Below are 23074 nucleotides of genomic sequence, written 5' to 3' on the forward strand. Positions count from 1 at the left end.
TTTCAACACACTACAACCTCAGTCTTGGCTACACTTCATGACATCTGACCTTTTGTGTGTGCCTAATTTTAATCGCCCCACCACTGGTGGCGCTGTCTTCAGTTGGTAAGGCTCCAAGCTCTGGAAAACCCTCCTTGCACTATTCCACCTCTCTACTGCCTTTATGACACTCCTCATTGACTACGCTTTCCTCATCTGACCTAATATGCGGCCTGGTGCCGTACTTTGTTTTATAACGTTCCTGTTCTGTGCTATTTTATTGCATTAGCGGTGTTGCATATATATATTTATATAATTATTGTTGTTGACCTATAGCTGGGATTTAATCTTCTGAAAAGCCTCGCGCACCCCCCAGCCCTTAGCGGACAACCTATCCCAGAATCCGATGGGGGCCAGAACGCGACAAGAGCCTGCTGGGGAGCCACAGCTAGCGACATCTTGTGGCGGAGTTCAGTAGGCACTGTTGAAAAGTAAATCCGTCTTTCAGACTCGAATCACCGACCCAATCGAAGCGAACTGACATCTGGGGTTGGGGGCCTGGGTGGGTGGTCTCCGATCATTAACTGAAGTAATCAAATGATTCACACAAGTGAGTCGGCATTCACACAACCAGGACTTGGGCTGTTCTTACTTCAGTGGTTCCGACATCGAGCAGCAAAGGTCCTGGTGTGTTGGAGGAAGCAGACACAGAATGTGTAGCCCGCACCCTGACCTCGAAGATAGGTTATATTCTTCAGGCCCGTCAGGTTGCATTTTTATTAGTACGGCGACGCTCACACTTGCGAAAGAGGAAAATTTCATTTCAGGTTAATCTATTCATTGGCCGTTTAATGCTTTTGTTATGGGACAGGGTTTACAGAACCCCAAAGTGTATCAAGGAGTTCCCCTGACCCACAACTTTTAATAGATTGTGGTATGGGGAGCACACGGCCCACTCTACAGGTGTACAGCAGAAATGGAAAAGTATTGTTTTAAGCAAAACAATGTTTATTCTATGAACTCAAGTTAACCTTTTTAAAACATACAGTGAACACCTTAGCAACCATTAATTCAGATACAACCCCCAAAGAATACAACACTAAGTAATCCTTTAAGCTTTCCTTTTAACATCCATACGACTTAAAAACAAAACCTTTATCAGAAGCACATCAGGTTAAAGTCACTACTGAAAGAATTTATAATTCTGAATTCCCCAAATGATCAAGAGATGGTCTTTTGATGGCAGAGAGAACAGCAGTACACCTGCTCGGTCTGGCTTCAGCTCCAACACTGAAAACGAAACTAAAACACACCCTGCAGCCTGCTCAAAAATGAAAGTAAAAAGCTGACAGACAGCCCAGCTCCACCCACTCTCTGACATCGCTGCAGTAGTAAACACCCATTTCTTAAAGGTACTCTCACTACAGATATTTATATACACACCCATTTATAAACACCCAGTTCTTAAAGTACTCTCACATGACACCTTTTAAAACCTCTTTCGCCCCGTCCTCCACCATTCTGAGGGGCAGCAGGGTAGCATGGTGGTTAGCATAAATGCTTCACAGCTCCAGGGTCCCAGGTTCGATTCCCGGCTGGGTCACTGTCTGTGTGGAGTCTGCACGTCCTCCCCCTGTGTGCGTGGGTTTCCTCCGGGTGCTCCGGTTTCCTCCCACAGTCCAAAGATGTGCGGGTTAGGTGGATTGGCCATACTAAATTGCCCGTAGTGTACTAATAAAAGTAAGGTTAAGGGGGGGGGGTTGTTGGGTTACGGGTATAGGGTGGATACGTGGGTTTGAGTAGGGTGATCATGGCTCGGCACAACATTGAGGGCCGAAGGGCCTATTCTGTGCTGTACTGTTCTATTTCCAATGGTCATCCCTCAACCTGCAGAGCACACCCTGCCCCAAGTGACCATTCCCTGTGCGTGAGCCCGGAAACCCTGAGGGGCAGCAAGGCTGCTCAACCCACGGGAGGAAGTGTGAGGCGGGTGAGGACAGCATAGAGGTCACGTCGCTGGGCTAGGAAGCCAAAGGCGCAGGCTGACGTGACGGACAACCCGGGTTCAAATCCCAGCCCGGCACCCGGTGGAGATTAAATTCAACGAATGAAATCTGCCGTTGAAAAGCTAGGCCGGGAATCTCTGGCCGTTTGCTGGCTCCCGAAGGCGTGGAGTGGCTTCTGAGGAAATTCCCATTGACAATCCCGGGAACGGAGAAGCGTGCCACCAGCCAAAGGCGCGCCGCCGCCCGGCGCCAGGAAACACGCGGCTGGGAGGCTGGAGAATCCAGACCCTGTGCTCAGCAACGCCGACCATGAAACTATCTTCGGTTGTTGCTCACTAATGGCCCCACCCAGTCTGACCTACATGTGAGTCCAGACCCGCAGCAAGGTGGCTGACTCCTAACTGCCCTCTGGAAATGGTCGAGCGGACCACCCGGTTCAAAGGCAGTCGTGGGTGGACACCAAATGCCACCCTTGCCAACAATGCCCACGTCCCAGCAAAGAATTTTTTTTTCAATCAGAGGGGCACCCATCAATATAATAATCTTTGTTGGTGTCACAAGTAGGCTTACATTAAAGCCGCAACAAAGTTACTGCAAAAAGCCCCCAGTCGCCACATTCCGGTACGCGGAGGGAGAATTCGGAAAGTCGGGGGTCGGGGGGGGGGGGGGGGGGGGGGTGGTGGAGGGGGAGTTGGGGGGGTGGGGGGAGTTGGGGTGGGGGGGGTGGTGGTGGGGGGGGTAGGGGGGTGGTGGTGGGGGGAGTGGGGGGGGTTGTGGTGGGGGGGGAGTTGTGGTGGGGGGGAGTTGGGGTGGGGAGGGGGTTGGGGGGGTGGGGGGGAGTTGGGGTGGGGGGAGTTGGGGTGGTGGGGGGGTGGGGGGAGTTGGGGTGGGGGGCATTGGAGGGGTGGGGGGGAGTTGGGGTGGGGGGAGTTGGGGTGGTGGGGGGGGTGGGGGGAGTTGGGGTGGGGGGAGTTGGGGGGGTGGGGGGAGTTGGGGTGGGGGGGAGTTGGGGTGGGGGGGGAGTTAGGGTGGTGGGGGTGGGTGGGGGGAGTTGGGGGGGGGGGGGAGTTGGGGTGGTGGGGGTGGTGGGGGGGTGGGGGGAGTTGGGGTGGGGGGTGGTGGTGGGGGGGTAGGGGGGTGGAGGTGGGGGGAGTGGGGGGTTGTGGTGGGGGGGAGTTGTGGTGGGGGGGAGTTGGGGTGGGGGGAGTTGGGGGGGTGGGGCGGAGTTGGGGTGGGGAGGGAGTTTGGGTGGGGGGGAGTTGGGGTGGTGGGGGTGGGTGGGGGGAGTTGGGGTGGGGGGGAGTTGGGGTGGTGGTGGTGGTGGGGGGGTGGGGGGGAGTTGGGGTGGGGGGGGGGAGTTGGGGTGGTAGCAGTCCCGAGCCGCCTGGCCAATATTCATCGTTCAACCAACATGATTAAAAACAGATAATCTGATTGTGATCACGCTGCTATTTATGGGCTTTCCCGTGTGCCAATTGGCTGCAGTGTTTCCTACATGACAGCAAGTAATTAAGAAGGCTAATGGAATGCTCTCCTCTATTACGAGAGGAATCAAACATAAAAGTAGCCGGTTTCTCCCTCTCTTCAACCCTGAAGTAGAATCGTATAGATTCGAACCAGGGAGGCGGTGGCGCAGTATTATTGTTGCTGAACTAGTATCCAGAAACCCAGGATCATGCTCTGGGTCCTGGGTTCGAATCCCACCACGGTGGAGGGAGATAGATTTTTGATAGGCCAGGGGATCAGAGTGTTATGGACCTGGGAAAACATTCTTGCTGGATCTGCATCATGTGATGTGTGGTGACATCAGCAGAGCGCTTGTGCGGGCTTTGGGCGGATCGTCACCTTGATTGTACGAGCAACGGCTCTTAATAAACCCCTCACCGCGTTTCACAAGAATCCAGAGTGTGGGCGCCTCCGGGCCTTTTCCCTCTCCGCCGACAAAGAAACATAACGCAAAGCTTAACTGGGATGGTCGCTGGGAATGTGGAACTCAAAACACAGTCAGATCAGCCATGATCTTATGGAATGGTGGAGCAGGCTCGAGGGGCCGAATGGCCCACTCCTGCTCCTGTTTCGTGTGCTCTTACGACGACTGTTCAAACTCCCTACATTGCAAAAATTTCAAATGTACTGCATTGGCCGTAAAGCGCTTGAGACTTGATGGGGTTGGCAGAGGTAGTATGAAAACAAAAGGTCTTTGTCCAGGCAATTACAGATTTCTCTTTGGAAATTACGTGTTGTTAAAAGCAGTCCGTTGTAGGAGAGAAGGGGTTCCTGGGATGGGTTATCTTATCGTCCAGATGTCTGAGCTCCAGGACCGCTGGCCTACCACCTCTACCCCACCCCACCCCAACCCCCCCCGACAAAGCCCCGATCGCCCCGCCTCCCTCTCCCACCAAATTCACCCTGGGCGTCCCCTCCCCTTCTGGGAACCCCGTCAGGGCCTACCTTTTCAAAGATCCCGGGACTTAGTCCCAGGCAAAGTACCGCTTCTGGCCACATCAACGCCAGTCTGATTGGCCCACAGCTCTCTCTCAGGTGGGTCTTCCAACGGCAGATTGAAGTCACGCCCACAGCCCATCGGCACTCAAGCAAGCCTTAAATTGACGTGGGAGATCGAGACTAGGCCCCTGCGTGTTCGGCGCCAACTCTTAAGAAGGCGCGCGCGAATCCTTAAAATTCTACCCGTGAGGTGAGGTTTGACATGTTGCGCAAATATCCATTGATGTTTAGAAGAATGAGAGGGGGCCTTATTGAAACATAAGCTCGTGAGGGAACTCAAGAGGTAAGTGCTGGGAGGATGTCTCCCTTTGTGGGAGAGACTAGAACGAAAGGGCGAGAGTTAAATAGAAGCATTCTCCCATTTAAGACAGCGATGAGGCAAATGTTTTTTCTCTCAGGTCGTTTGTCTGTGGAGCTCTCTTCCCCAAAGAGTGTAAGAGGCAGGGTGATTAAATGTTTTTCTTTAGTTTTTTTAAAATTTAGAGTACCCAATTAATTTTTTCCAATTAAGGGGCAATTTAGCGCGGCCGATCCACCTACCCTGCACATCTTTGTGGGGGCGAAACCCACGCAGACACGGGGAGAATGTGCAAACTCCACACGGAGAGTGACACAGAGCCGGGATCAAACCCAGGACCTCGGCGCCGTGAGGCAGCAGTGCTAACCACTGTGCCACCGTGCTGCCCCGATTAAATTTTTTTAAGGCAGATAGATTTAGATTTAGAACAGTACAGCACAGAACAGGCCCTTCGGCCCTCGATGTTGTGCCGAGCAATGATCACCCTACTCAAACTCACATATCCACCCTATACCCGTAACCCAACAACTCCCCCTTAACCTTACTTTTTAGGACTACGGGCAATTTAGCATGGCCAATCCACCTAACCCGCACATCTTGGGACTGTGGGAGGAAACCGGAGCACCCGGAGGAAACCCACGCACACACGGGGAGGACGTGCAGACTCCGCACAGACAGTGACCCAGCCGGGAACCGAACCTGGGACCCTGGAGCTGTGAAGCATTGATGCTAACCACTATGCTACCGTGCTGCCTTGACTAACAAGGCTGCGTCAGTAAATCTGCTGCTGAAAGTCTGAGGCCCAGCTGACGCCTTTGGTACCTCAAGACTTGACTATTGTAACGGTCTCCATAACCTCGAGCCCTGCGTCCCAAATCCCTGACTCCGACCAAGCCCCTTTCCGCCATCAGCCCCGTGCTCGCTAGCCTACGTTGGCACCCAATTGAACAAAGCCTCGATTTTTAAATCCTCATTGTTGTTTTCGGACCTCTCCAAGTCTCAATAATCTTCTCGAGCTCCCCCCCGCCGCCGACCCTCCGCTATATCGGCGCTCCTCCAAATCGCCCCTTTCGGCTAATCCCAATTTTCACCACTCCAGCACTGGGCTCCCTCACTCCTGATGGACAGGGAGACAGCTCATTACTTTGAGGAGGGATATATTTACCATCGCTGTCTTGGTAGCAGTTCGGAGAAGGTGCACTCGGCCGATTCCTGGGATGAAAGAATGAGTAAATTAATAAGGAATTAGGTGGAAAGGAAGGGCAGGTTGGGCCTCTACCTATCGAAGTATGAGTGAGCAGTGGAAGGAGACAGATTCTTGACTAAGTAGAGGATCAAAGGGTATCAGGGTTATGGGGGGAGGGGCGCTGAGGCCACCATCAGGTCAGCCATGATCTTATTGAATGGTGGACCAGCTCGAGGGGCCAAATGGCCGACTCCCACTCCTGATTTGCATGATCGTATGCACGTTCATCTGAAAGGTGAAGCAGATTTGGCATGATTGGTCTGGATGAGTATTCAATGATTATTCAATGATTATTCAATGATTATTCTGGATGATTATTCAATGATTATCTCCCACTTGCTCTGATGGCCGTTTGGTCTTGACGGAGGTAAGGCGTGTTTCCATCTCAGGACGATAAACAGACGAGGAATATTTGAATCCTTCGCTGCAGTGCCGAGAAATAAAGCCCAGGTCGGAGTATTCTGGGGTGTTCGTTTGCGGCACTAATGTGTTTCTCTTTCCCCCAGGAGAAGGCTGATCTGGGCGAGATAAACTTCTCTCTGTGCTACCTCCCAACGGCCGGGAGGCTGACCATCACCATTATCAAAGCCACCAACCTAAAGGCGATGGATTTAACCGGATTCTCAGGTAACCTTACCGCCTCGCGCGAGAACGGTAGGCCCCCCCTCACCCACCTCTCCCGTTCCCCTCAAACCAATTGTACACTTCTCAGCCCTCCTTGCCTCCCCACAACCCTCACCCACCACGGCCCTTTCTCCCTCTCTCCTGGGTCGTTGCTCCGACAGATACTGTCAACTCTCTCTTCCCCCCGGGGTACCTCAGCCGCATGCGGTTGAGACAGGGAGGGTCGATTGGCCGACCCCTGACCCCTGACCCTGAATCCTGCACATGCTCCCATTCTTATAGGCGTTATTGGGGCCTATTTTAGGAGGCGATGCAAAAATCTCCCAGTGGGTACTGGGTGGACGATTACAATTTTCGATGAGGTCGATAGTTTTTTTTTGGGGGGGGTTGAGGGGTATGAAGCGAACGGCAGTCAGTGTGCAGATTGTCCATGACCTAAATTAGTGGTGGGACAGACGAGAGGGGTTGAATGATTTACTCCCATGGATAATAATTCAGGAATAGGGGGCTGGCTTCTCCCGTTCTGGGGCTATGTCCCCACGTCGCCGTGGCAACTGAGGCGTTTTAAGTCAGGAAAACTGGCGCAAAACGGCCACCGAGTCCCCGTTCTGCTGGGGGGCGGGGAGGGGGGGGGGGCGAGCAGGACGGCTCCAGCCGCCGATACGGCCCGGTGAACTGCCGGGTCCGTGGCCACACAGGCGCACGGCGAAGGCCTGCAGCGGTCGCGCCGTGCTTCACGGCGGAGGCCGCTCGCGGACCCAGCCCGTGAATAGCCCCCTTCAGCCGGCCCGCGTACCCCGAACCCCCCCCCACAGTGCCGCCAGCCTCGGGTAATGTACACCCCCCCCCTCCCCAACACCCGCCCGCCGATCGGGTCTCCCCGGATCGCGACTGTGGCGGCGCGGGACTGAGTCCGCAGCCGGCACGTCGAGTTCCCGACGGGTGAGACCGTGGGAGACACACGTAGTCGGGAACTCGGCCGGTCGGGGGCGGAGCATCGCAGGGGCGTGGGCCCCAGGCAATGGAGGGGGCGGAGCAACGCGAAAGCAGTGCCGCCTCCTGATTCCGTCGGGAATTTGGATTCTCCGAACGCGATTTCGGCGTCGGCGACCGGAGACTCCAGTCCAGGGTTCCTGCCTTTATTGATCTTGCCCTTCCCTGACTGAGGGTGCTGAGGCCAATTGCAGCAATCGCCGCCGTTTGCCAGTGCAGGCCAGTGGTTGGCAGACACAGGCCCCCACGTTGTAGTCAGCGCCTTTATTCAGGCCGAGATCAGCCGAGGTCGGCAGCGATTTCTCCCTTTCCTGTTCGAACGTGAGGGCGGCTCTGGGGCTGTGGGGGAAGGGTAGCAGCAGAGAACCGAGGCCCCGGTGGGCACCAGCCCCGTTTCTCGACCAAACCCCTCCTCCCCTCTCTTCGCAGATCCCTACGTGAAGGCCTCGCTGATCTGCGAAGGGAGGCGCCTGAAGAAGCGGAAGACCTCGATTAAGAAAAACACACTCAACCCGGTGTACAACGAGGCGCTGGTGTTCGACATTCCCAACGAGAACATGGATCACGTCAACGTCATCATTGCTGTCATGGACTACGATTGGTGAGAGGCTCTTGAACCAAATAGGGGGCTGGCCTTGGGGTGGGGGGGGGGGTGGGAGGAGCTGGGGGGGGGGGGGGGACGGTTGGACTTATGAAAGGATTAAGCACCAACATCCACCCACATTGGTTTCGGTGTAGCAGTGTGTTCAGCGTGTGACTGAGAAAAACAGCCCTGATGCTCAACAAGGAAGGTCTGGCCATTGGAAGGAGCGTAGATTGACCTGGAGTCGAAGGGTTAGATTAAAGACGGGTTCACGCAAACGAGGGGGTAGGGGATGGGAGACAAGGAAATGTTGTTGCCTTCAGCTGGTCATGCAAGAGTGAAGGGGCATGGATTTCAGCTTTGAGAAAACCGTGCTGAGGGATTGGATGACGAATTTTATTACGCAGCGAATGGTAATGGGCTGAAAGGGCACTGAGGCAGAGACAATGTTTTCAAAAGGAAATTGGATGAGCGCTTCAGGGAAATGAAATTGCTGGGCTATGGGGGTAGAGTGGAGGGTGGGGTGGGGGGGTGTTGGTACTGCCTAGATTGCTCTACAGAGCGAGCCAGCCTGGGATGTGTCGACCATCTGTGCCGTCATGACTCCATTGGCAGAGGTGTACGTTCCACTGTCGCCAGCTTTGCAGGCGGCGGGAGGGTTGACCGCCTTACGATCGGGCTCCCACCCGCCCTGATCGCTCTCCGCAAATTCACCGTTGGATGGTTCCGGAAGGAGTAGTTGAGGGCGCAGGCGGGGGGCCCAGAAGGGAATCCTGTCCAAGCCTCGGGTGGGAAGCTGGGCGGGGGATGTCTCCTTCAGCAGCCTCCCTCTGACATCGGGCAATCCCCCCTCTCCCCCCAAACCCCACCCCATCCACCCCCCTCCCCCCACCCCGTCCCCCCCCCTCCCCCCACCCCATCCACCCCCCTCCCCCCACCCCATCCCCCCCCCTCCCCCCCACCCCATCCACCCCCTCCCCCCCACCCCATCCACCCCCACCCCATCCACCCCCCCCCCACCCCATCCACCCCCCTCCCCCCACCCCATCCACCCCCTCCCCCCACCCCATCCACCCCCCTCCCCCCACCCCATCCACCCCCTTCCCCCCCCCCCCCCCCCCCCCCCCCCCCCCGATAACCCGCTTCCGCTGCCCCTCCTGAAGAATAGATAGGTACCTGAATAGAATAGATAGGTACTTGGTTAGAATAGATAGGTCCTTGATTAGGATAGATAGGTACTTGATTAGGATAGATAGGTGCTTGATTAGGATAGATAGGTACTTGATTAGGATAGGTGCTTGATTAGGATAGATAGGTCCTTGATTAGAATAGAGAGGTCCTTGATTAGGATAGATAGGTACTTGATTAGGATAGATAGGTCCTTGATTAGGATAGATAGGTCCTTGATTAGAATAGATAGGTCCTTGATTAGGATAGATAGGTACTTGATTAGGATAGATAGGTGCTTGATTAGGATAGATAGGTGCTTGATTAGGATAGATAGGTACTTGATTAGAATTGATAGGTGCTTGATTAGGATAGATAGGTGCTTGATTAGGATAGATAGGTGCTTGATTAGAATAGATAGGTCCTTGATTAGGATAGATAGGTCCTTGATTAGAATAGATAGGTCCTTGATTAGAATAGATAGGTCCTTGATTAGGATAGATAGGTACTTGATTAGGATAGATAGGTGCTTGATTAGGATAGATAGGTACTTGATTAGATTGATAGGTGCTTGATGGCCGGCGCAGACACGATGGGCTGAAGGGCCTCTTTCTGTGCTGTATGACTCTACGACTCTAAGATTTGGTCTCTTAAGTCCTGCCCAGGCCCGCAGCCTCTTCACCCACACCCCAACCTCCATCTGCTTACCGCACTGCGCATCACCTTACCCTCCCTGCCCTGAGACACCTAAAACTCGGTTGGTCCTGGGATTCAGGCTGCGGGGGTTGACTTCCTGCGGTTCCAATCCTGCAGTTTCTGCCTCTGTCATTCATTGAGAAGCTCGACACCATCCAGGATAAAGCAGCCCAGTTGATCGGCACTTCATCCACCATCTTAAACCTTAATGCCCTCCACCACTGACGGGGGATGGGGCGTGGCAGCAGTGTGCGCCATCAAAAATCAATCCGCCAAGCCTCCTTCGACAGTGCCTCCGAAACCCGCAAACTCCAGTATCTGGAAGGACAAGGGCAGCAGACACATGGGGAACACCCCCACCTGGAGGTTCCCTCCAAGCCACTCACCACCCTGACTGGGAAATATATCGGCCGTCCCTTCATCGCCGACGGGAAAAAAGAAATCCTGGAACTCCCTCCCTAACAGCACCGGGGGTGTACCTACACCATAATGGACCACACCGCTCCAAGCAGGCAACTCGCCACCGCTACCTCAAGGGATGGCCTGCCCACACATCACGAACAAATAAAACAAAAAGCCTCCCTCATGATATAGTGAGGGGGAGGTTGAAACATCGTAAAGGAATAATGTAGCAGAAACAATTTGGTTAGAATGGGGAGATTTTAATTTTCACGTGGGCAGGAAGATGGTGAACAGCTCAGGCAGAAAAGGCAGTAACATTTTCAAAATGAGTTTGGATGAATCTCTGGAATGGTGGTTAGCACTGACCAAAGAACAGTCTCTTCAATTTAATTATGAGTAATGAGGCGGAACCAGTTAACCGTCTGAGGCTAAGGGACGCGTACACCTTGACAGCATTGGCCGTGATATAATTTGATGCTTGGTTGGAGCGAACCGAGAGAGTTTACATCTGAGCAAGGCAAATTTCGGACGGGCAAGGAATAAATCGACCGCATCCCGAGATGAGATCGAAATGGGTAAACTATAGACGAACAGCGGGAAGCATTCGCAGATGAGTTTGGATCCAGCACAAAGCGGTGACTCAGGCCTGATGGTAAAAAGCTCCGCTGGTGCTGTTAAGCTTGCGCGTCCTGCAAATGAGAGAGCAGGCAGCATTGAATGAAAAGGTACGCAGACAAGCCACGGAATGGTGAAGTGCCAAGAAACTGGAGTGGCAACAAACTCCATAGAGGTGCAAAGAGGGAATATGATGCAAAAAACAAAATTAAGGAATTCAATACTAACACCGCAACTTAAAAAAAATAGGTCAAGAGAAATAGCGGGGGGGGGGGGAGGTAATGATGATTGTGGACCCAGTGTAGGAGGAAAGACTAAAACACACGGGAAATAAATGGCAGACTTGCTGAATCAAGTATTATACGTCTATTTTTACTGTGGCAGGTGGGGGCAAAAAAAAAGCACAGTGCTGCAAGCCAGATTAAAACTCAGTCAGGAGGAGAAATCTATTGAATGAAATCTAAGCGCCGAAACGGGAGAAAATAATGGGACTTAAGATAAACAGATCTGCAGGACAAGCTCTGAGGATCTCGCCTCAGGAAGGACATACTGACCTTAAGCACAGAGAATATTCACCAGAATAAGAGAAACATAGAAAATAGGAGCAGGAGGAAGCCATTTGGTCCTTTGAGCCTGTTCCATCGTTCAAAGTGATCGTGGCTGATCCTCTCACTCAACACCATACCCGAGCGCCCTCCCCATACCCCTCGACACCTTTAGAGTCTAAAAATCTATCTATTTCCTTCTTAAGTATGCTCAGTGACGTGGCCTCCACAGCTTTCTGTGGTAGAGAATTCCGCAGGTTCATCACCCATTGAGTGAAGAGGTTTCTCCTCATCTCAGTCCTAAATAGCCAACCTCGCATCCTGAAACCGTCACCTCTTGTTCTAGACACCCCAAGCCCGAGGGAACAATGTCCCTGCATCCAGTGGGCGCGATTCTCCGCAAATGCGGAGAGTCGTAAAGGCTGCCGTGAAACTGGCCGTGTTTCACGGCAGCCTCCGCGCCCCCTCCCGGGACCCGATTCTCCCCCCCCGGGCAGGGCTAGCAGCGCGGCCCCGTGAAGCACGGCATCGCGGGCTTAGCGACCGTCGCTAAGCCCGCGCGCCAAGCGTCACGGCGGCTGACGCGCACGATGACGTCAGCCCCGCATGCGCGGGTTGGACGGCTCCAACCCACACATGCGCGGATGACGTCATCACGCATATGCGTCAAACCCGCGCATGCACGGGCCGTCGTGCGGACTGATCCTGCGGGGCGGTGGAGGAACAAATAGTGCGTGGGTATCGGACCCGCTGCCCGCGATCGGTGCCCACCGATCGCAGGCCCATGCCACCCTTGGCACGGCCGTGGTGCGGCCGTGCCAATCGGTGCCATAGTTGTCCGGGTCGGCACTTTGCGGCCGTTTTCACAAACGGTGAGAGCAGGTGTGTTTGCGTTCGTGAAAACGGCCGTAAAGGCCTGGGAACTCGGCCCATCGGCCTGGGGAGAATTGCTGTTCGCCGTAAAAAACGGCGAGCAGCGATTCGTGTCGTGGGGCGGCCGTGGGGGGGGGGGGGGGGGGGCGGAGAATAGCGGGAGGTCAGGAAAAATGTCGGGAAGGCCCTCCCGCTATTCTCCTACCCGTCGTGGGCAGCGGAGAATCGTGCCCAGTGTGTCCGGAACCCTACTCAAGGTCAACACCTCCACCCTATCCCCTTAACCCAGTAACCCCACCCAACACTAAGGGCAATTTTGGACACTAAGGGCAATTTAGCATGGCCAATCCACCTAACCTGCACATCTTTGGACTGTGGGAGGAAACCGGAGCACCCGGAGGAAACCCACGCACACACAGGGAGGATGTGCAGACTCCACACAGACAGTGACCCAAGCCGGAATCGAACCTGGGACCCTGGAGCTGTGAAGCAATTCTGCTATCCACAATGCTACCGTGCTGCCCCTATTAGACCTTCCCAAATGCATTACCTCACATCTGGGGCGGGATTCTTCGACTCCCCGCTGGGTCGGAGAATCGCGGGGGCCGGCGTCAATCCCGTGACTCTGGACCTCACAATCAACACGGGACAAAGGGAGCTTTCCAGCGATAAAGTGCATTCAAACCTCTCCCATTGTCTCTTTCTTTATCTATCACCCTTACATTACAATAGCCTTGTTTTTAAGTTCAGCTGAAGGGGCCTGTTACATCAGCTCCTCCATGACTTTCGCTCTGTCTTTTACCAAAGGTATTATTAACTAGGCTCAAAGAGGCTGCATAGCACAACCTGGCGATATAACATAAGCTACCTTACCTCTCCTCTTGTACGGAGAATTATACTAATATATTCACAAGAAGATTCAAACGTTTCGAGCATACAATCTCAAGGATTTATTGTCGGCCTGGGGTTTCTGAAAATCTTGAAAGAAGTTCGCCCAAAGTGGAATTTAAATCTAACTTTACCTTGACGCATAGCTTCTTTAACACCTTCATCACATCCCAGATGGGAGACCTTCATCCCTGGAATGTTAGCTCCGCTCCTCTTGTCCTGGAAGGCCTCCAATTGGATTCAAGAGCCCAAGAGTTCGTACATAATTTGATGCACGACCTCCGACCACAAGGTGGCAGTGTAAACCTATCACATGGCCCCGTGGTCTGGGAGTTGGGAATAGGTAGTTTTAGTGTATAGACATATTTTGCAGTCGCTCATATCATGATATGCATAAGGCAGGTTTGTACATAATGTGATGCACGACCTCTGACCACAAGGTGGCAGTGTAAACCTATCACGTGGCCCTGTGATCTGGGAGTTGGGAGCAGGTCGTTTTAGTGGATAGACGTATTTTGCAGTAGCTCATTTGATGATATGCATAAGGCAGGTTTGTACATAATGTGATGCACGACCGCCGACCACAAGGTGGCAGTGTAAACCCATCACGTGGCCCTGTGGTCTGGGAGTTGGGAGTAGGTCGTGCTGGAGGACAGACGTATTTTGCAGTGGTTCCACAGTAGTCAATTGGTGTTAGTGGTTTATTATTTTGTTTATCCTGGTTATCCTATCAGGCAGTTGTTCTACGATAAATTATTTAAACGAGGAGGTGCACAGACAATGGCGTTTAAAGGATTAACGGCGGTTGATTGGTTAAGCACCATGGTGCACTGTGAATTTCTGGGTTGCGTCCCCCTCAATGGGGGTGGGGGGGGAGTGGAGCAGGTGGAGGGGTGAGGGGGGAAAGGGCGGGCGGGCGGGGGGGGGGGGGGATGGGGGAGGGGCCCTATCTTTAAATGTAAAATATTTTAATGGTAGCTGCGTTGACCTGTCAATGGGACTTGTCCTGGTAGGGAGTGCAAGCTATTCACAGCTGAAGCCTTTTAGCTCCTCGAGGAGATACCGTTTCATAACGTTCAAAATTCCAGCTTCTCTTGATAAATATATTCAGAATAAGATTGAGCGGGAAGTGGGAAAGTGAACTCGGATTGCAAACAGCTGTTGGATTTCTTTTCAACGAGTTCCAACAGAGGTGCATCTATGTAACCCCTTCTGCATAATAGCCCTCCCTATCCGTTTCCTAATATATCCCTGAGCCAAGATCACGAAGAATAACAGATCATTTACCTCATTGTTGCTTGTGGGGGCCAGCTTTGCGCAAACTCTCCTACCTTACATCAGGGATCACACTTCAAAAAGCACTAGTTAGCCCCAGTGCACTTGGGAATGGTCTTGACAGTGAGGGTTAGTGCGAGCTGGAAAGAAGGAACATTTCTCCCCTCAAGCTTCCCTGGCCCAGGACACCCAACCCACAGAACCAGCGCGGTGGCCCAGTGGTTAGCACTGCCACGTCACGGCGGCAGTTCGATTCCGGCCTCGGGTGACTGTGCAGAGTCTGCACGTTCTCCCCGTGTCTGCGTGGGTTTCCTCCGGGTGCTCCGGTTTCCTCCCGCAGTCCAAAGATGTGCAGGGTTAGGGACGATTGGCCGCGCTAGAAAATTGCCCCCAAGTGTCCAAAGATGTGTAGGTTCGGTGGCATTCTGGGACAAATCGCGGCCACTGAACAAAACGAAGGCGACGGTTATGATCGAAAGTTGTTGAACGTCGGTGTTGAGTCCTGGCGGCTGGTGAGTGCCGAGGTCGAAGGACAAGGCGCTCCGATTTCCTCCCACAAGTCCCGAAGGTCGTGCTGTTAGGTGAATTGGACATTCTGAAATCTCCCTCAGTGTACCCGAACAGGAGCCGAAGTGTGGCGACTAGGGGATTTTCACAGTTACTTCATTGCGGTGTTAATGTAAGCCTACTTGCGACACTAATAAAGATTGTTATTATTATGTTTCTTGAGCTTGACTGGAAAATATAGGCAGGCCAAGGACAGAGAGGTCAGATTGGAAGCCAGGGGTAAGAGTTAAAGTTACAATCACCTGGAAACTCAGGGTTGCGGACTGAACAGATTTCAAATTTCCAGAGTCCATGGTACCAGACTTGCTGCTGACACCCCTCTTACTCTCTCCGCAGTATTGGTCACAACGAGGTTATCGGGATGTGTTGCGTGGGCAATGACGCTGATGGGCCAGGTCGGGAGCACTGGAACGAAATGTTGGCCAATCCTCGCAAGCCCATTGAGCAGTGGCACCAGCTGATTGAGGTAAGCTTCAGACGCTCCAGATGCTTCAGGTTTCCCTGTGGGGAGGCCGTAGCGTAGTGGTGTTGTCATTGGACTAGTTAGCCAGAGACCCAGAGGAACCCGGTTCAAATCCCACACATGGCGAAACTTGAATTCATAAAAATCTGGAGTTAAAAGTCTAATGATAATTGCCAATTATCGTAAAAACCCATCTGGTCTGCATTATGAAATGAAATGAAAATCGCTTATTGTCACGAGTAGGCTTCCTGTGAAAAGCCCCTAGTCGCCACATTCTGGCACCTGTTTGGGGAGGCTGGTACGGGAATCGAACCGTGCTGCTGGCCTGCTTTCAAAACCAGCCCTTTATAGGGAAGGAAATCTGCCGTCCTTACCCGGTCTGGCCTACATGCGGCCCAGACCCCCCCCCCCACAGCAGTTGACTCTTAACTGCCCCTTCAAGGGGCAAGTAGGGATGGGCAATAAATGCTGGCCCAGCCTGCAACACACATGTCCCATGAACGGAGTTGCACGAGGCACTTCACAAAAAGTGGCAAGACCGCTTGGAGGAGCTGGACGTCCGCACGAGGCGAAAGAATTTGAGGATCCTGGGTCTGGCGGAGGGGCTGGAGGGGTCGGATCTTCCGTCTTATGTGACCATGATGCTGAGCTCGTTGATGGGAGCGAGGTCCTTCCATTTGCCCCTGGAGCTTGAGGGAGCCCACAGAGTGCTGGCCAGGAGGCCCAAGACAAATGAGCCCCCGAGGGCGGTGCTGGTGCAGTTCCATCGATTCAGCAACCGGGAGTGTGTGCCGCGCTGGGCCAAGAAAGAGAGGAGCAGCAAGTGGGAGAACACAGTAGTGTGAATCTACCAGGACTGGAGTGCGGAGGTGGCTAAGCGGCGGGCCGGGTTCAACCGGACGAAGGCGGTGCTGCATGCCAAGCAGGTCAGATTTGGAATGCTGCAGCCTGCGCGTCTGTGGGTGACATATAAGGACCGGCACCACTACTTCGAGTCCCCGGAGGAGGCGTGGGCCTTTGTACAGGCGGAGAAGCTGGACTCGAACTAGGGTCTGGGGGCTGTGGGGTCCGGTGAACTATGGTCGTTGCTGTTTGCTGTGCTGTTTTTGTAACTTTGACATGTGTTTTTTATGCTGGTTTTTTGCTCTGTTTCCGGGTGGGTCTGTTGGGTTTGGTTTTGGGTTATATGGGGAATGTTGGGGTTTTTTTTTATTTTCTCTTCTGTACGGGGCTGGGGGATGGGGTGGAGCTGGAATTTGGGGAGCTGCGTCAGAAGGGTGGGGTGGGGCAGTGTGAAAGCGCGGGCTTTCCTCTGGTTTCTCGTGCTGCGGGGCGGGGGGGTGGAGCTGGCGGTGGGGGCGTGGCCTCTACTGGTTTTTTCCCGTGCTGAAGCGGTGCCAAGGAGGTGTGGCAGGAGGGGGGATGACCCCATGTCGGGAGGGGCCGGGTTTTAGCGCGAGTTGCCGGAGTCAGCAGAAGTCAGCTGACTCACGGAAGTACCATGGAGGGTGCGTCGCGGCTAGGAGGGGTCCTAGCCTGGGGGGGTGGGGTGCGGGGGGGTGGAGGGGGGACCGGGTTGCTGCTGGAATGGCCAGGAAGGAGCTGGTGTGGGCCGGGGGGGTAGAGGAGAGGCACGGGACCAGCGCCCGCTGTGGTGCCTGGATGTGGGGATGCTGGCTGATGAGGAGGTGTGTAGGAGGGTCCGGGGAAGTATTGAGGGGTATCTTGAGACCAACGACACGGGGGAGGTCCGGGTGGGGATGGTCTGGGAGGCTCTGAAAGCAGTGATCCGGGGGGAGCTGATTTCCATCCGGGCCCATAGGGAAAGGAGGGAGAGGAGGGAGAGGGAGAGACTGGTGGGGGAGCTCCTGGATGTGGATAGGAGGTACGCGGAGGCCCCGGAGGAGTGGTTGCTGGGGGAACGGCGTAGTTTGCAGGCCAGGTTCGACTTGTTGACCACCAGAAAGGCGGAGACATAGTGGAGGAGGGCGCAAGGCGCGGTATATGAGTATGGGGCGAAGGCGAGCAGGATGTTGGCGCATCAGCTCCGTAGGCGAGATGCGGCTAGTGAAATTGGTGGAGTGACGGATAAGGGTGGGAATGTGGTGCAGAAGGGGGCAGAGGTGAACGGGGTCTTTAGGGACCTACGAAGAACTGTACCGGTCGGAGCCACCGATGGGGGGGGAGGGGATGGAGAGCTTCATGAACAGGCTATGTTTCCCAAAGGTGCAAGAGGAGCTGGTGGAGGGGCTGGGGGCGCCGATAGAGTTGGAGGAGCTAGTCAGGGGGATTGGTCAAATGTAGTCAGGTAAGGCGCCGGGGCCGGATGGGTTCCCGGTGGAATTTTATAAAAAGTATGCGGATCTGGTGGGCCTCCTGTTGGTGCGAGCCTTCAATGAGGCATGGGAGGGGGGGGCTTTACCCCCGACGATGTCACGGGCGCTGATCTCTCTGATCCTGAAGCGGGATAAGGACCCCTTGCAGTGTGGATCATACAGGCCAATCTCGCTCCTCAATGTTGACGCTAAGTTGCTGGCGAAGATCCTGGCCACCAGGATAGAGGACTGTGTGCCAGGGGTGATACACGAGGATCAGACAGGATTTGTCAAGGGAAGGCAGCTCAACACGAATGTGCGGAGATTGTTAGATGTTCTTATGATGCCAGCGGTGGAGGGGGAGGTGGAGATAGTGGTGGCACTGGATGCAGAGAAGGCGTTTGATAGAGTTGAGAGGGGGTACCTGTGGGAGGTGCTGGAGCGGTTCGGATTCGGGGAGGGGTTCATCAAATGGGTGAGGTTGCTCTATGAGGCCTCGATGGCGAGTGTAGTTACCAATGGTAGGAGATCAGAGTACTTCAGGCTCTACCGTGGGACCAGGCAGGGGTGCCCCCTGTCCCCCTTGCTTTTTGCACTGACGATAGAACCTCTGGCTTTGGCGCTGAGGGAGTCGGGGAGGTGGAGGGGCCTGGTGCGGGGTGGGGAAGAACATAGGTTATCACTGTATGCGGACGACCTGTTGTATGCGGCGGACCCAGAGGGGGGAATGCCGGGGGTGATGGAGCTGTTGGCTGAGTTTGGGAGCTTCTCGGTTAAATCTATAAGTTAAATCTAGGCAAGAGTGAGGTATTTGTAGTACACCCGGGTGATCAGGAGGAGGAAATTGGGAGACTCCCATTTAAGAGGGCAGTGAAGAGTTTCAGATACCTGGGGGTGCAGGTGGCCAGGAGTTGGGGGACTCTCCATAAGCTTAATTTTACCAGGCTTGTGGAGCAGATGGAGGAGGAATTCAAAAGGTGGGACATGGTGCCGCTATCGCTGGCGGGTAGAGTGCAGTCCGTCAAAATGACGGTTCTCCCGAGGTTCTTGTTCCTCTTTCAGTGTTTGCCCATCTTTATCCCTAGGGCCTTTTTTAGGAGGGTGACTAGCAGCATCATGAGCTTTGTTTGGGCGCATGGGACCCCGAGGGTGAAGAGGGTCTTCTTGGAGCGGGGTAGAGATGGTGGGGGGCTGGCGTTACCCAATCTCTCGGGGTATTATTGGGCGGCCAATGTGTCGATGGTGCGCAAGTGGGTAATGGAGGGTGAGGGGGCAGCATGGAAACGGATGGAGAGGGCGTCCTGTGGAGATACAAGCCTGGGGGCCCTGGTAACGGTGCCGTGGCCGCTCCCTCCTACGAGGTATACCACGAGTCCGGTGGTGGTGGCTACCCTCAAGATTTGGGGGCAGTGGAGGCGACATAGGGGGAAGTGGGGAGCTCAATGGAGGCTCCGTTAAGGGGGAACCATCGGTTTGTCCAGGGAACATTGATGGGGGGGTTCCAGGATTGGCACAGAGTGGGCATCAGACAGCTGAGGGACCTGTTTATTGATGGGAGGTTTGCGAGCCTGGGGGAGTTGGAGGAGAAATTTGGGCTCACCCTGGGGAACATGTTCAGGTATCTGCAGGTAAAGACGTTTGCTAGGCGGCAGGTGGAAGGATTCCCTTTGCTTCCCACGAGGGGGGTGAGTGACAGGGTGCTCTCGGGGGTCTGGGTCGGGGAGGGGAAGATATCCGATATCTACAAGGTAATGCAGGAGGTGGAGGAGGCGTCAGTAGAGGAGCTAAAGGCTAAGTGGGAGGGGGAACTGGGGGAACAGATCGAAGATGGGACATGGGCTGATGCCCTGGAGAGGGTTAACTCTTCCTCCTCATGTACGCAGCTTAGCCTCATCCAATTCAAGGTGCTGCACCGGGCCCACATGACTGGGACGAGGATGAGTAGGTTCTTTGGGGGTGAAGACAGGTGTGTCAGGTGTTCGGGGAGTCCAGCGAACCATGGCCATATGTTCTGGGCATGCCCGGCACTGGAGGAGTTCTGGAAAGGGGGTGGCGAGGACGGTGTCGAGGGTGGTAGGATCCAGGGTCAAGCCAGGCTGGGGACTCGCGATTTTCTGGGGTTGGGGTGGAGCCAGGAGTGCAGGAGGCGAAAGAGGCCGGTGTGCTGGCCTTTACGTCCCCAGTAGCCCGGCGAAGGATTTTGCTACAGTGGAAGGATGCGAGGCCCCCAAGCGTGGAGACCTGGATCAACGACATGGCGGGTTTCATTAAGCTAGAGAAGGTCAAATTCGCCCTGAGAGGATCGGTACAAGGGTTCTTTAGGCGGTGGCAACCTTTCCTCGACTTTCTGGCTCAGCGATAGGGTACGGGGACAGTAGCAGCAGCAACCCGGGGGGGGGGGGGGGGGGGGGGGGGGGAAGGGGGGGGACCTTACGACAGTGTATTGTTGAGATATTGACAGTGGAGAGTCTTTAAACTCATTTCAATTTTCCACATCTTCCTTTTGTTTTAATCCCTCAGGAAAAATTGATGAATAGTTACATGACGAAGACTTACACTGCCAGTGCTGGTGCCAGCAAACCAGTTAGCATTGTGGTGGAAAGTCCTCATTCAGACTGAGTGTCTTATCATGCCTCATATAAAGGTGAGTGCTGCCTTCTCTCTCTCGGGTTAGTTAGAAACAGGCGAGGCGGGGAGGCGGGGGGGGGGGGGGGGGGGGGGTGTGGGCGGGGGGGGGGGGCGTAGGGGGAGAGCATCAACTGAGTGACTGAGAGTAGGGGAAAAGAACATACTGTTATGGGCCAGGGTTTAGGAAACTCCAAAGTTATATCATGGAGTTCACCTGACCGACAACAGTTTATCGATGTTGGTTGTGATGAGGACTCGGGCCTTTTAGATGTTATTCAACAGAGGCCTTAAGCACTTTTAATCAAAACAAGCTTTAGTCTACAAATTTAATTTTTATAAACACCCACAGTAAGTATTCTTATCAACTATACACATAAATGCCCCACGCAGCTACAGGAATCTATGTATCACCCTTAATAAATTCCCCCCTTTAACTGTTCCAATTTAATAACAAGATCCCTTAAACCAATGACCCTTTCTCAAAGGTGTGGCCCAGCACACAAGACCTGGGGCGGAATTCGCCGGCCCCCACAGGGTCGGGGAATCGCCCGGGGCCGGCGTAAATCCCGCCCCCGCCGTGGCCGGAATTCTCCGCCACCCGGGAATCGTGGTAAATCCCGCCCCCCCCCCCCCACGCAGCGATCGGCGTGCCCTCCGTGGCGATTTTCCGGCCCGCGACGTGCCGAATCCCACCGCTGACAGGTCAATCCCGCCGACGTGGTTTAAACCACCTCTGTGCCGGCGGGATTGGCTGCGCGAGCGGGCCCCCAGGGTCCTGGGGGTGGGGGTGCGATCGGACCCCGGGGGGGGTGCCCCCACGGTGGCCTGGCCCGCGATCGGGGCTCACCGATCGGCGGGTGGCCCAGTGCCGTGGGGGCCCTCTTTTTCTTCCGCCGCTGCCACGACCTCCACCATGGCGGAGGCGGAAGAGACCCCCTCCACCGCGCATGCGCCAGTGGTGACGTCAGCGGCCGCTGACACTCCGGCGCAAGCGTGGACCGGAGAAGGCCTTTCGGCCAGCCCCGACGCTGGGCGGAATAGCGCCAAAGGCCATTGCCGGCAGTTTTGCCGCCATCGGCGGAGCGGGAGCCACTGCGGCACGGGCCTAGCCCCTCAAAGGTGTGGAGAATTCCGCACCTATGGGGAGGCCCGATGCCGGAGTGATTGACGCCACTCCGCTATGCCGGGACCCCCTCGCCCCGCCGGGTAGGGGTGAATTTCGCCCCTGGTGTGGATGCTCTTGTTTCCTTTCCAAAACAGCAGGTTTGACTTCCTTCCAGAAAGCAATTATTTCCTTTAAGTTATCAAGTATCCTGGGAACAGCTTTCAAACTGAAGACAGGGAGACACTCCTCTTTCTGAGCGCAGCAGCCAAATGTGAAAATGAAAGCAAAAACACAGAGCCACAAACAAACCCCAAACGAAAGCGAAAGTAAAACCCAGAGCCACAGCCCAGCTCCACCCACATAATGAGATCACTGAAGCCATGTGATAAGACAAAAACATTTCTGAAAGGGTCACTCACATGACAATACGAACACTAGTTGCGACACAGGTGGAGTACTGCGTACAGTTTGGTCAACATATTACAAAAACGGGATGATTGCAGTAGAGAGGGTACAGAGGAGATTTATGAGGCCGGGAACATCGGGTCGATGTCTGGAATGGGCGGGTTGTCTTCTGAGGAGAGTTTGGACAGACTGGGCTTGTTTCCACTGGAGTTTAGGAGAGTGAGGGCAGGACTTGACTGAAGTATGTAAGATCCTTAACGGTCTCAACAAGGTGGGCATGGAAAGGACGTTTCCTTTTGTGGGTCAGTCCGGAACTAGGGGGAACTGTTTTCAAATTATTGGTCACACCTTTAGGACAGAGATTTTTTTTTTTCTTTTTAAAAAATAAATTTAGAGTACCCAAATCGTTTTTTTCCAATTAAGGGGCAATTTAGCCTGACCAATTCATCTACCCTGCACATCTTTGGGTTGGGGGGGGGGGGAACCCACACAAACACAGGGAGAACGTGCAAACTCCACACGGACAGTGTCCCAGAGCCGGGATCGACCTGGGACCTCGGCGCCGCGAGGCAGCAGTGCTAACCCACTGCGTCACCGTGCTGTCCCTTTTTGGACAGAGATGAGGAGAACACTTTGCTCCCAGACGGTCATGCTCTGGGGACCCGGGTTCGAATCCCACCGGGGCGGTTGGTGAAATTTGAATTCAATTTTTTTTAAAATCCGGAATTAAGAAAAGTCTAATGATGACCATGAAACCATTGTCAATTGTCATAAAAGCCCATCTGGTTCACCAATGCTCTTGAGGAAGGGAATCTGCCGTCCTTCCCCGGTCTGGCCTACATGTGACTCCAGGCCCACGGCGATGTGGTTGACTCTTACCTGCCCCTCAGGGGTGG

At 54.4% G+C, this 23074-nt stretch overlaps 1 protein-coding gene across 1 annotated transcript in view; it reads left to right on the plus strand.

Moving 5' to 3' along the window:
- syt3 (synaptotagmin III) overlaps positions 1-23074 on the plus strand; it is a 67398-nt gene that overhangs the window by 41953 nt on the left and 2371 nt on the right. The window contains exons 4-7 of the mRNA XM_038783821.1: positions 6541-6661; positions 8081-8252; positions 15599-15728; positions 20561-20684. Of these exons, the coding sequence (XP_038639749.1) occupies positions 6541-6661; positions 8081-8252; positions 15599-15728; positions 20561-20659 (522 nt within the window). The 3' untranslated portion in view covers positions 20660-20684. The remainder of the gene's footprint in view (positions 1-6540; positions 6662-8080; positions 8253-15598; positions 15729-20560; positions 20685-23074) is intronic.

Source organism: Scyliorhinus canicula, chromosome 23 (assembly GCF_902713615.1).
Source record: "Scyliorhinus canicula chromosome 23, sScyCan1.1, whole genome shotgun sequence".
In the NCBI taxonomy this organism is placed as follows: domain Eukaryota; kingdom Metazoa; phylum Chordata; class Chondrichthyes; order Carcharhiniformes; family Scyliorhinidae; genus Scyliorhinus; species Scyliorhinus canicula.